The sequence below is a fragment of the Arachis duranensis genome, chromosome 8 (assembly GCF_000817695.3).
Source record: "Arachis duranensis cultivar V14167 chromosome 8, aradu.V14167.gnm2.J7QH, whole genome shotgun sequence".
Taxonomy (NCBI): Eukaryota; Viridiplantae; Streptophyta; class Magnoliopsida; order Fabales; family Fabaceae; genus Arachis; species Arachis duranensis.
The window spans coordinates 45,188,966-45,202,791 of record NC_029779.3 but is presented as its reverse complement, the minus strand read 5'-3'; the positions used below and the strand labels follow the sequence as shown (position 1 = coordinate 45,202,791).

The 13,826-nt window shown below is 31.8% G+C and overlaps 2 protein-coding genes across 2 annotated transcripts in view; both read left to right on the top strand.

Annotated features, from left to right (window-relative positions):
• Positions 1-4,069, top strand: part of LOC107463308 (FHA domain-containing protein FHA2) — a 9,751-nt gene extending 5,682 nt beyond the window's left edge. The window contains exon 3 of the mRNA XM_052253529.1: positions 3,688-4,069. Coding sequence (XP_052109489.1) covers positions 3,688-3,897 — 210 coding nt within the window. The 3' untranslated portion in view covers positions 3,898-4,069. The remainder of the gene's footprint in view (positions 1-3,687) is intronic.
• A 2,707-nt stretch (positions 4,070-6,776) lies between these two features.
• On the top strand, positions 6,777-9,963 carry LOC107463329 (uncharacterized). The gene is made up of 7 exons (XM_016082119.3): positions 6,777-7,042; positions 7,115-7,157; positions 7,231-7,323; positions 8,093-8,155; positions 8,270-8,365; positions 9,021-9,098; positions 9,538-9,963. Exons 1-7 carry the CDS (start codon positions 6,900-6,902, stop codon positions 9,622-9,624), a joined length of 603 nt encoding a protein of 200 aa, XP_015937605.1. The 5' UTR covers positions 6,777-6,899; the 3' UTR covers positions 9,625-9,963.
• The last annotated feature ends 3,863 nt before the right edge of the window (positions 9,964-13,826 follow it).

Genomic DNA, 13,826 nt, shown 5'->3' with positions numbered 1-13,826 from the left:
TCTTCCTCCATTTTTTTTTCATCTTCTTATTACACCTTAAAATCCCATTAAAAAAGTTTGGTTAAAATCTCGAATTTTCAATATGAAGTTTTGGTATTCTGTCCTCATATGTAACCCCCCAGAGCACAATAATATCTTGCCCATCATTAAATAACACGTAAAAATAGCTATTTCATCTTTCATTAATTCTCTCATTTGTGACCAAAACCTCACCATTCTTATCCTTAATGCAATTAATGCGACCAAAATCTCATCCTTTTTTCTCTGCTCTTTGCTATCCTATACATGTCTCTTTTCCCTTCCTTCGCACCTAAAGATTGATAAAGACCCTCATAAGCTCTCGTTCTAACTTCGGTTGCTTCCACCTTTTTCTCCTTCTTAGCTGTCTTATAAAGACCACTCTTTAAAGCATTGCTTCTTAATCTTCCCACCACCACAACTCAGTTTCTTTCTCCAATACATCTAGATCTAGTTTCTCCAAAGCTTTCTTTGCACTTTTTTTTTACTATTTTGTCATCTCACTCTACATCTCATCTGTAGTTCTGTGTCTGTCACACCTTGCTTATTCTTCTATGTCTTTGGATTTTTTTTGTTTCTCACTTTTCTCGCCAGCACTTAGTCCTCGGGTTTTTTTCTTGATGTCTTTTTTCTCATCTTTCACTAAACGTGAAAATCCATGACAAGCACCCTATGTTGTGTGGTCAATCATTCTCCTGGAGTAAATTTACTTGTCGGCCCACTCTTATATGCTATAAGGTGTTCATCTCGCTTCATAAAGCAATTGTTTGCTATAAGAAGATCACAACTTGAAGAGAATTCTAAGATGGTTTTACCTCAATGTTGACAACCCCCAAAAACACCCCAATGGTTTCCTTCATGTTTGTCACATCCTTTCCGACATGTCAATTTAAGTCTCCACCCAAGAAAATTTTAGGTACGTCTTGCATTAAACTTTCTAGATGTTCCAAAACTATCTCATGGTGTTCGTCCAAACCTACTTATGGTGTGTGGTAATCACATGAAAGGCCTCTTCTCCCACCACAAATTTTATTGAGATGATCTGGTCATCCACCTTTTAACATCTACCGCATCCTTCTTCTAATGTCCCTCAACGATAATGCTTACCCCATTTTTATTCTTCACCTTTCTTGTGTGCCAAAGCTTAAACACGGATGTAACAACCCTTTTGTCTACAACCCGTCCCACTTTGTTTCTTGCAGGCACATAATATTAATCTTTCTCCTTATCTTGGTATCCACCACCCCTTAGATTTTTCTGTAAGTATGCCTATATTTTCATGTTCCAAACAACTTCTTTTTTTTGACTTTATCTATAACTTTTTCTCTAAATTGACCTTTGTGAACCAGCTTGTTTAAAAAAAAAAAAAAAAAAAGAAAAAGAAAATGGGAACCCTTGCTCATTTTGCACTACACCCAGGCACCAATTCAACGGTTCTTGCTTATTTGATACTGTAATCAAGTTATACAGCGTGTTGTTTCTGAGCAACGACCTAGCTCTAGTGAAATATGGTCTTTGATCTGTCATGAAGATTTGACAAAATTTTATGTTGGTTGTCGAGCGCCTATTCAACCTTCCTCCTTTATCTGGATTTGAAACCAGTTATGTAATATAGACGGAGTTAAATTATGGACTGAAAATATATAAATATGTTAATCTGACTTAAAAATGTGTACTATGATAGAGTGATAAACAATACATTGCTCCTATTTACAGAGTAATCATGAAATAATGGAAAATAAGAAAACTAATCCTGAGATATTCTTGGATATTATGGGATAAGTTATATTATAAGATATTTATCTTTATTTCCAACACTATTATCTAAAACAAAATTAAGGAACTTTTTGTGGGTGAGCCTTGGAGCAACATTTGAGTCGTTTCCGTGTGACCTTGTATGGGATTCAAACCATTAAATTAGCCATTGATGCTTACATCATGTTAGGATACCTCCATTACACTCTTTGGGTGTGGTTCTCCCTTAGATCTTGCGTAATGCAAGATGGTTTGCACTAGGTTGCCCTTGTGGGTGAGCTGGAAGAGAGAGAAGTAGGAGAAATTACTTACATTATCCTAACACTCAACAGGTTTTCGTAAATGTGTTTTAAACATACTATAAATTGAACATGCATTTGGAAACCACTGACTTAACTTTCGTAAAAAAAAGAATAAGTTACTCTTGTGCAATTGTCAATAATGAAACAAATCATTCTCCGACATAAGTATCTATGTCCTGGACCCCAAACATTAGAATGAAAAGAATCCTTACTTACAACAGAATTTGGTAAATTAGTCATATTTCAAATTCAAGCTAGAGAGAAACTCGGGTTTTGTTCCTTCCAAAATCAATGGTTTCTAGGATGTCTGATACATTACATCTTCAACCTGTAGTATTAGTCCAACTAAGTCCACATATCAATATTGACCCATATTAATTTGTCACAAACATCGCACTTTGCTATGTTGAGAATATATTAATCTTTTAACTCACAGCAAGTTGCAATATTTTGTTTCCTAAAGTTTAGCAAAGGACATTCCGAATCTTGCAGGCGGTGAGGAACATAACTTTTTTATCACATAGTAGTAGTTCCAAAGCCTTTTATTAGAGAATCATCAACATCCCATACCACACTTTGGTCATTATTGGATGAGTTTCCTCCATGTGGATTAATTGTTAATGATGTCTAAATATGTCTGTTGCCTTTAGTTCATTACAAGCAGTTTCTCCAATTTAGGTGATAGGTAAGATTTGGGAGTTACATTGGGGCTTGAGGATGTGGGTTGTGTTAGGGTTTTTCAGGTTCAATCTATGGGGAAAGGAGGATTAATAAAAAGCTTGGGTTAGGCTGAGAATGATTTGAGACAAAAGGGCACTTAACACAGTATCGTCCATTGCAGAAGCAGCAGTATGTGGATTTACATGTCGTGGACAGAGGCAGCACATGCAACCTTTGTCAGGTGGTAATTCTAGTTGGGCTCTAGTGAGTTGGAGTATCAAAGGGTGGCGACAATAGTGACAAGGGTCAGTAGTGGTGAAAAGGAGAAACAAGTGGATATACAATGAAGGTCGACAGAATACATCCTGAAGGCAGCAGCGCAAAGATAGTTTGGGAGCGTTTATACCAACTCGAAGGAAATATGGAAGAAGCTGATCATAGAGCTTTGCAGATGATTTACAATATTATAAATAGTTAACAATTATAACTTAGTGTTTAGTATCAATCTGCTTAGCTTAAGGTACTAATACAGGCAACACTTCTATCTCATTAAATGGAAATAAATTTTTACATTAGTAAAATATACAATAATATAGTATATCTAAACATGAAGTTTCACACACTGCCACTTGAGGATTTTCAGAGAAGGTAGTATGTGTATGACACAATTATTCCATGTTATGCGTTATTATGCATCTAAAGTACATTGTTTAGTACCTTTGGTGTTCAGCACAAGGTCTGTTCAAGGGTGTTTTGTTAACTGACTCAAAGGAATTGGCATATTTCGTTAATGATCTAATCCAGTAGGTCTCAGCCATATATTTTGTATCCATGTGAGGATGTGTCATCCTCTTCTTTTACACACTTTCTCTATTACCTGAAATTCTTTGTGTGAAATAACGAATACATATCTGTAAAACCTGAATGTTTTGCTTGTGTATTGATATTGTAGTTGGTGGAGCAATATAACGGTGTTTGGCACCACAGTAGAGTAAGGAGATATCTTACTTCGGAGGATTGGCCTGGTCCTGAATCCAAAGGGAAACCTTGGTATGGTTTACTTATGTTGTTAAGGAAGTACCCTGAGCATTTTGTCATTAACACCAGGTCCAAAGGCCGAGTCACCTTGGAGTTTGTTTCTCTTGTCTCTCTACTCTCTTGAATTTTCTTCCCTGCTTGTTCTTCGGCAGTATTATATGATCTCCTGTAGTTTATCAATTAGAGACTTGCTGTCTCTTCTGTTGTGAAATATCTGGTAAAGCATCAAACTGTATAAAACTAAACTGCTATTGCTTTTTCAGTTACTGGGTCCAAAATGGTACTCTCTTTTTGCATTTGCTCTGTGTGGAGTAATATGTTTCAAAAGTTGATATCCTCCTCGTTCATAAATTAGCTGAACGGCTGCTGTTATCTCTTGCCATTTTTTACTATTATATAGTGAGGTTGACTTCAATCGTTTTTCCCATTAAAATTCCCATTTAAACGTGAAATGATACTGGTCTCTCCAAATTTTCAGTTTAAAAATATTTTTAGTATTTAATGATTCAATTCTACGAAATAAGTTTTTATTCTAGTTCATAAAATTAATTTCTTAACAATTTATGAGCTCAATTTTTTTTACTTGCTTTACCCCTATCATCATCGTCATCATCCCTATTATCAGTTTATCACCACCTTCGCCCCATTTCCTTGTCCTCCTTCTGTTCCAATCCACCAAGACCTGTTGTTCGCAAAATATTCCAACCTCATTATTTTTTGTTTTTATTTACTTCTTTCATACTTACACATGACTCCACTCATTCTCACTAACACGAAACAACAATAATAGATCCAAACCTTCTCCTGAGACCACAATCCAAGATTAAGACCAGCATCCACAAGAAGAAACTCCACCCAGAAATCTGTTTCTAAGAGGAAGAAAAAAGCAAAGCAAACCACGCAGGAGAAGTGCAGTGAAGAACATATTTTTAGTTTTGAAACCTAAAAACACATTTGCCGGTGGTTATGCTAGTGGTGATGGTGACTTTGTTGAGGAAAAAGAAAATAGACCTGGTGGTGATGGTAGAGCAATCAGGGGACGGTAGTGCTGGTGTCATAGAGATTGATGCAGTTGGGGCCTTGAAGGCAGTATAACTAGAAATTTGATCATTGAACCTTGGACAGGTCAAGTCTTTAAAACCGTCAGATCTTCCAATTTACATAAGCCAAATATGTTTATTATAGATATCATATAAAGAATTTAGATATTCTAAATTTTGAATTTTTACTTTAGTATGATTTTTCACCTTTTAATAAATTTTTTTATATTTTTTTTGTCTCACCTATGAAGTAAATGATGAGAGGTCACATTTTACCCGAGTTAAACCCCAAAATAGTCCCTGAGATTGGCATCGTATGCTAAAATCGTCCCTGAGATTTTAATTGCACTAATTACGTCCCTATATGACTTGATGACGTGGATGGTAAGTGACACGTGTCATTCCATAATTTGGCCACGTGTAATGATATGATGATGTGGTGACTAGTGACACGTGGTATGCTGATGTGGGTAGTTGTGCTACGTGTCACAATGTTATTTGATATTAATCAGTCAAATCGTCTAACGGTTCTCAAGTATCAACTTTATGTGAAGTCGACTGCACCTGGTTTCCACCTTTGATATTTTATTGATATAAAAATATAAATTTTTTAACTGTTTTTAATATATTTTTTTAATTATATAAAGTATTTAAAATATTTTTTGTTTTAATAAATGATAATATCTACTATTTCTAAACTCATATGAAGAATATATCTAAAGAATAAGTACAGATATATTGACACATGAAGGTATTTAGATGTATCCAAACGTATTTGTAAAAAAAAAATTTACTTTTTATTAAAATATAGTTAGATATAACGGACACACATGTCAAACGAACGACTATCCAAAAGTATCGTGTCCAAAATATATTCGATCCATAACACAGTAATTTAATGAAGTGTTCGTGCTTAAATTGTCGATTCACATTTAATAACTATGTTTGAAAGCACTGAAGTTGTTGATGAAGGATATATTTTTCAAATTCAATTTTGATAACTATTTCTATAAAATAGATTTTCTTTAATCTGGGTATTATTTGTTGTAATTATTGTTATTGTTGGTGGTGATCGTGGTTTTTGTCGTTGATGATGATAATGGTGGTGGGGTGACGATCCAGGGATAAGGTAAGGGATGAAGGCGGTGAGTGGAATAGGGGGATGGTTCTTGTTGAAATGAAGAATGTTATTGGAGGGATATAAGTAGAAAAAAATATTAACTGTTTGTTAATTGTAAAAACTAAAGATTAATGTAATTTATAAAATTGAAACTTATTTAAGTTGTTGGTGGAAATAGTTTAGGTAAATAATTTAATTAAATTTTTTTTAAATAGATTAAACAATAAATAATTATATTAAAAATAGTTTATAAATAAATTATTTTGTATTTAAATTTTTAGTTCTAAAAGTACTTATTTTATAAAAATGTAATAAAAAATAATAATATTATGAAAAAAAATTNTTTATAAATTAAAAATTTTAAAAATTACTTTAAAAATTTTCCAAACGAACTTTATTTTCTACCTATTTAAGAGTTGAAACTTGAAACACTGAATATTAATCAGACTAATTTTAAGTTTTTAACAGCAGCCCCAAAGCAGGCAACTTAAAAGCCCGTCAATCAAAATCTTCTCGGTAAAAATTAACTAATTCGTGGCCAACGATAATAATAAATATATTAAATAATATTAGTGACTCATTGAACAATATTAATAATATTATTTTTATATTTTTTTATAAAAATGTATTAAAAATAAGAGTGTCATTATCTAAACGGAGGGAGCTCATAGCATCAATGTCCACACTCCAAGATTTTCTAATCTAATTAGATTTCAATATAGAGGAGGTTTACACGAAAAAGCAAAGAAATTAACGACCTTTTTGGATTACGCGACGAAAATAAACCACAAAACAGAAGTGAGAAAGAACACTACCACTTTATTTATTTTTTTATTTATTTATTTTTATCTTTTTACGATCCATCCTATTCTATTCTCTCTTTCTTCTCAATCAGCACAGGCCCCCTCGCTTCAATTCTCAATTGTTTTAAGAAATAATAATAAAGAAAAAAGAAAGCAAACGACGATGTCGTTTGGATCATCCCTGTTCCCTACTCCACATGCCATGCGTTTTCTCTCAAACTCAAACAGAACTTCTCAACTCCCTCTTCCTCATACCTTTCGCGTCAAGTCTTCTTCCGACGTTCCCGATTTCCTCTCCGCTGATTGGTATTTTACAAAATTACCCTCTTTCATTTATGATTTTTTGTTAAATGTTTATAAGATTATTTAATTTTGCAGGTTAGAATCCCGCAAGAAACGACCCTTTGGCCCAAGATTAGATGTAAGGGCAAGGCTCAATTTCCCTTTTTCACTGATTTTAATTTTCTGTCTGTTAATGTTAAATGTTAGTATAGTATAGTGCAGAGGATGCAGTGCGTTACCAGCTAGAAGCACTCAAGTATAACGATCAGCCTCGTCAGGACTATGGGATTGAAGTCATGTACAGGGTAATTTTTCGTCTTTTCACATCGTCTTCATTTTTCTCAATTTTCTCTGGTACACCAAGCTGGCATAAATTGTTATTAGAGTGATAGAACAATTAGATCATTGAAATTTTGTAATAATGAACTTAGTTCTTGGAATAACCATGCTACATGCACTCACGAAATCAGCTATCAGTATAAAACACATTTTGAAATACAAAATACAAATTGAAAATGAGTTAAACAATACTTTTATTTATCCACAAATACATAGTGGTGGATTTGGTGGCTAATTTTTTGTGTATTCGTAGTAATTTTGTTCTTTGAAGATTGGAATACACGATAGGTCTCATCCTTTAGAAACCTATGAGCATGTTGCAAAAATTTCTCAATGACTTGGTTGATATATATATAAAATACTATGAACTATGAGTAAATCAGAAATCAGTCACCAAAATCAGCCACCATGACCCGTTACTCTTTTTATTAAGTATGGTATGTGATCCATATGCATGGATCTCACACCCAACCTCGTTGAGGAGAAGGGGGGCAATGCCTCCTCCAAAATTTCAATTTTCTTCTTATAGATTATATATAGCTTTTAGTTTACTCCTCTGTAAAATTCTTATTTAGTCCTCTCTTCATTGCGAAATTAATTTTTAGCCCTTCCTAAAATTCAACGTAGCTCCACCCCTACTCGAGTGCGTGTGGGATGGTGTACGAGATGAACTGAATAACAAAAAAACATTTCCCTTCATTTATATTTGCTGTTTCTGCTGTTGTTATTGAATAGTTTGCTGGATTTGATCCCTTTGAAAGGTCTACATATTTTGGGCCGTTCTTCGATCTCGGTCAGGTTAGTAATTAATAGTATCATCACATTATCAGTTATGTTTAACTTGTGCATAATATACTTTATATTTCAACATTATACTTTTGTTATAGTGAACAACACGTTTGTCATGTGCAGTTTGAGAGGTTCAGGCGTATTTTTCACCATTCAACTTATCGAGTGTTACTTGGTCACAAGGAAAGAAAAATCATGAGCAGCTTGTTTGTAGAGGAGGTAAAAACTTGTTTCAATTCTCAAGTGCAGATTGGCTTCGTTTTAACTTTCAAAAAAATTAATGTAGAATAGACCTGGTTTTTACATGGTTACATTTCTATCTTCGAAGTATCATTTTAAGAGATTAACTTCTATACACTGAGTTTTACACTCCCAGCCAATGAAATTGTAGAAAATTGAGAAATCATGGTTGGTAGTTGTTGTTGTAGGAAGTTATGTATAATGATTTAGAACTTTCTTACAATTATGTTGCCTCACACACCATAAAACATTTTTATACTGCAAGTGCATAGAAATTGATTCCGAATTTTGGATTATGAATTATGGAGTTGTAATGAACTATTAGTAAAAGTATTTTACTCTTGTAATTAATCATATTTTGGCCGATCCCACGTAATGGACAGGACTGCTGTTGTATTTAATTATATATCATCAAATGTCAAGTTAGCTTAGCATGTAACACTTGTCTCTCAATACTAATATCAAATATGAATATTTAGATAATATGAAAATTAAGCCATCAATCCAGATCTATATTAAAATCATTCTGTGCTTCTTAGATGGCATTTCATGGATTGATTTGTGTATCTAGTATCTAGAATCTGTTAATCTATGTTATCTGAATTTATTTTATGGGTTGATGAGCTTTGAACAGAACAAATACAAGCAGCGGGTTTGGATTCGTGGAAGTCGACCAGAGGAAGAGGAAATATTTCAATTTACTATGGTTCAGGTTTGAGCATGGATCCTTCTATTAGATAATAATATTTATCCTTGCTAAGTTGCTAGGCATTTAAGGGTCTATTTGGCTTTTGTTTTCATTTCAATTTCTTTTAGTTATTATTATTAAGATTTTGTAAGGGAAAAGTGATGATAGATTAGGAAATGAAAATAGAAAAAGATTTTCTTTTTCTTGTTCTTTCTTTCCCCACGTTTTCCGTCATAAATCTTACGACAGAATACATAAAAAATGAAAGCAGAAACCAAACATAGCCTAACTGCAAAACTTCATCTCTCACTATTCAAAATAAGCACAACGTTAACCTCCCCCGCGGTTTTGATTAGAGATGCAGTTGGGTATCGATTACTCTAAATTGCGTATTATTTCCTTGTTACTTTCTGATTTAACACAAGAATATGTGTGTAATGTGATTTATTCTTGTCACTGGCAGAGAGTTGGTGGTTGCTGGGATGGTTATTGGTTGACAGAGTCATTGCTTCATGATAGGGACACATTTGCTGGAGGCTTGGCATATTGATGAACCTCCAATGCAACAATCACAGTTTCATGAAAAGGTTTTCAAAGCAAGAAATGATCTTCTATCTCTATCCTAATGTGTAAAGTTTGTACATATGAATGTAACAATTTCAGCTGTTATCATATGTATGTATAGTTAGAAATGTAGTTGGTATTTGTACATATTGTTGAATACTGAAGTGACTTGCATATAATTAGTCGTTATACTCAAATAGACCTTCATGTATTACAGTGCACTCTTTGATACATTCTATCCGGCGTAGGGGTTTAGACGTTTAGTCAAAGGGTGTTTGCGAGATAAGGTTTTACCAAATATTATGATTATTAATTTACATATCAATTGCGATAGTAAAAATACTGTCATACCCTATACATATAAATACTAGTAATTATTTACATGGCGAATGTTTTATATGATAGTTAACAATTATTAAATAGTTTGATATACTTAACATATTTTGTTGGTTTTTATAGTTTTATTAAATTTTTAATTAATTTTTTATATATATTTTTTTCAATTAGATATTTATAATATTTTTAATTTTATAATTAGGTCATTTTTATATAAAAAATATTAAAATTAATCAAATATTTCTTCTAAAATTCATCCAGTTAAAGATATAATTAGATTTCTAATTATGAATACATTCTATTTTTTAAAAATTATTTTTTTGGTTAATTAACATGAAAATCTTCGTGCGAGTATTCACCAATCACCATAGCACATACTCAATACACGATTAGGATTGGTCAATTAACACACCACAATGGGCTTTATTATCCGGCCCACGACCTTTTGGTGTTCGGAAAAAGTATTTCTACAACCGGGGGAAGTCTTGGGCCTGTTTTCATAGCCAGTGTTTTTCTTTTAAGAAAAAAAGAAAATCTGAAATTCGAGCATCTGTTCTTCCAAAACTTTTACAGTTCTACAGAATTGTCTCACCTAAAGAGTAAAGACTTCTGATTGCTGTCAAGCTATGCGAAAAGATTGGGTTTAGAAATAAGAGAGGATCAATGCTAGAATTAGTACTTCAGTAGTGCAGTGTTAGAAAATTTTCTTTTGTTCAGGCAGTCGTGGTGCATCAACATCATACTTTAGTCTTTTGGACCTTTTTTGTTCATGAGTCTTGTTATTTGAATACATAGTTTTTGGGCTTGTAATATTAAAATTTTGGATGTGTGGCTTTGGGAATTTTGATATTCAACTTGGTGTTAGTGACAAAAAAAAAATTACTTGACACACCATAACAGAGTAAATACTCAATCCGGTCCTTATCCATTTTTACGAAGGACAAAGCGATCCCTGTAGATAAAAAGGGACACTTCGACGCTCAACCTTTTTATTTTGGGACAATACGATCCCTCTGTTAAATTATTTAAATAATCTTTTTAACAAATGGATCGTATTGTCCCAAAATAAAAATGTTAAGGGTCGAAGTGTCCTTTTTTTTGGATAGGGATCGCTTTGTTCTTCGTGAAAATGAACAAGGACTAAATTGGGTGTTTACTCTACCATAACATTAATTTTAGTGCTATAAACTAAGTTGGGTTGGTTTAGTAATTAATTTACTAATCTGTTTAAACAAGTGTTTGGTGTTCAAACCCCGCCTTATTGGGGATATTGTACAAAATAAAAAAAAAAAATCTAGTGCCATGGTACCGTGCAAAGATCTTTTAAAGTTAAAAAAAGAATTGTAAAGTAGTAAAATATATTTTTAATCACTTTTAAATTTATAATTTTTATTATTTATAAATTTGACCATCTTGATTCAAAAATAATTAAAAGCATTATTTATGCTTACTTTACCAACCTCTCCATTTTAAAAGAGCTTGATCCCCCACTGGAAATTAATTGGCACCACGCAATGTCAACTGCACATATTAACTATTAATTAAAAAAAAAGATTGATGTCTCTATAAAAATTAGTTGTTCTTTAAGAAGTTCTCACACGATTGTAAATGATTGAGGATGAACACGAGACATAGTCAACTATATACTATCATGTCCCAATGTTGATTGTGTTCCCTAATGCAATCTTTTTAGAAGATTCCAACTTGTTAGCCATGACTATGTACAAAGGATCACAACCATCCCTCTTATTTTTCTAATCCATCATCTTATCTGTCTTCTCTCTGCTTCATATTTATAGTTTTATTTTATACTTATAATAAGTCAACTTGGAGAATATAATAAGGCGCTAATGTTCCTGAAATTTGAATAAGAAAATAGCGCTGTATATGTTACTTAGAGATTGGACTTTAATATTTTATTTAAAATTTAATTTTGATATAATAATAAAGAATTTTACTAGAATAACCGCGAGTCGATTCGGTTTGCTAATAAAATAGATAAGTTGAGTTAGCAAGAATACGAAATATTTATAAGTGGATTTGAGTCCAACATATACGAGTTGACCCATTTAATTTTTTTAATATATAAATTGTACTGTTATTATAATATTAATTTTTCTAAATTTTCATAATTTAATTGGTTTATTTTTAAAAATATATAAATATATAATAAAATCTTTTGAGTTATATGAATTTTAGTAGAATTTAATTTTTATATAATTTCAGTGTAAAATAATTTTACACGTACATCCAATTATGTAATAAAAAATAACTATCTTTTATATTATGTAATTTGAGTAAAATATCTTATAAAAATATTATTTATATACTAAAATCAGTCATTATATTTATATATTTTTATACAGATATAAATATAATACAGATTAACTGCCCAGCATATCCTTCACGCGCCAAACAAAATAATACAGAACACACCCAATCCATCTCATTCACTGCGTTGACTAATTCTTCTTCTAAATACCAAATTAAAAATTTTGTCAAAAAATTGTAAAGAATTCTCTCGCATTATTCATGATCATGTTACATGGAACCATTCATTCAAACCCATAAAGAACCTCGTCACCTTTTCTTTCTCCATCTTCTCCTTGCCGCAACTGCGCTTGTTCTTATAAAGTGTTTTCAATTCAATTCAAAGCACACCAAACTTGATTAAATATTCTGTCACAGTTCATGTTTCTTGTTTCAAGGTGAAGATTTCTTCTTTAATACATGAAAGTATGAACTGATCATGGGAGAATAAAGTTCCTTCAAATCTCTCTACGCGTCAATTGCATTAGGCAAGTTATCGATGCCTATGCACAATCCAAGTATCTTTCTCAGTTTCATTGAATCATTTTGTGTGGTAATTAACCTATAGTAACAAAAACCATATTATACAAGATAAGAAATTTAAAAGACAAAACTACAAAAGAAAAAAATCTAAAGCTCAGCTGTAGTACATGTAATTAGATTTATGATTTTTGTCTATTCAAAAGGAGGTTTGTTTAAATCTATACCCTTCCTTATTGAAATAAACAGACTATTGAGATATATTCATTGAACACTAAAGAGTGAATATATGTCCTAAATCTTAGTCCATAAAATGTGTCACTTTTTGTTTTCTTTTAGTTTTTGTGTTGAAGAAATGAATGTCTTCTGACTCTTAATCGTTATTTATTTTAAGTATAATCCAATTATAATAAAACTTAAGAATTCAAATCAAAGTTTAAACTCATGCTTTAGTTATATTATAATCAAACACATTTCAAATTATATTACAAAATTCGATTACAATCAAACGTGTTCAAAGTAATAAGTAAACTCAACAATAGTTTAAATCAAAGTTCAAACTCATATTATAATTAGAGTATAATTAAACATACTCTAAAATTATATTACAAAATCCAATTATAATCGAATGCACTCAAGATAATAATCAAACTTAACCGTCAAACTAAAGTTCAAACTTATGCTATATTCAGGATATATTCAAACACGCTCTAAATCATAATACAAAATCTGGTTATAATCAAACACGCTTATAGTAATAATCAAACTCAATAATCGAAATCAAAATTTAATACTATAATCATATTATAATCAAACATGCTCTAAATTATAGTACAAAATCTTGTTACATTGAAATTGTTACAGAAAAGGTTAAATATCATAAAAGAACTAACGATTCAAATGATTGACACATCACAAGAGTAGCTACAAACCTACAAATCTCTACGAATCTTTCGATAAACAGAGAATAATTAGAGACAGGAAAACATGTGTTACATACATGATCAATTTTGTATAATTCTCTTTCCTAGGTACAGAGAATAGAATATAGTAAAAGAATCA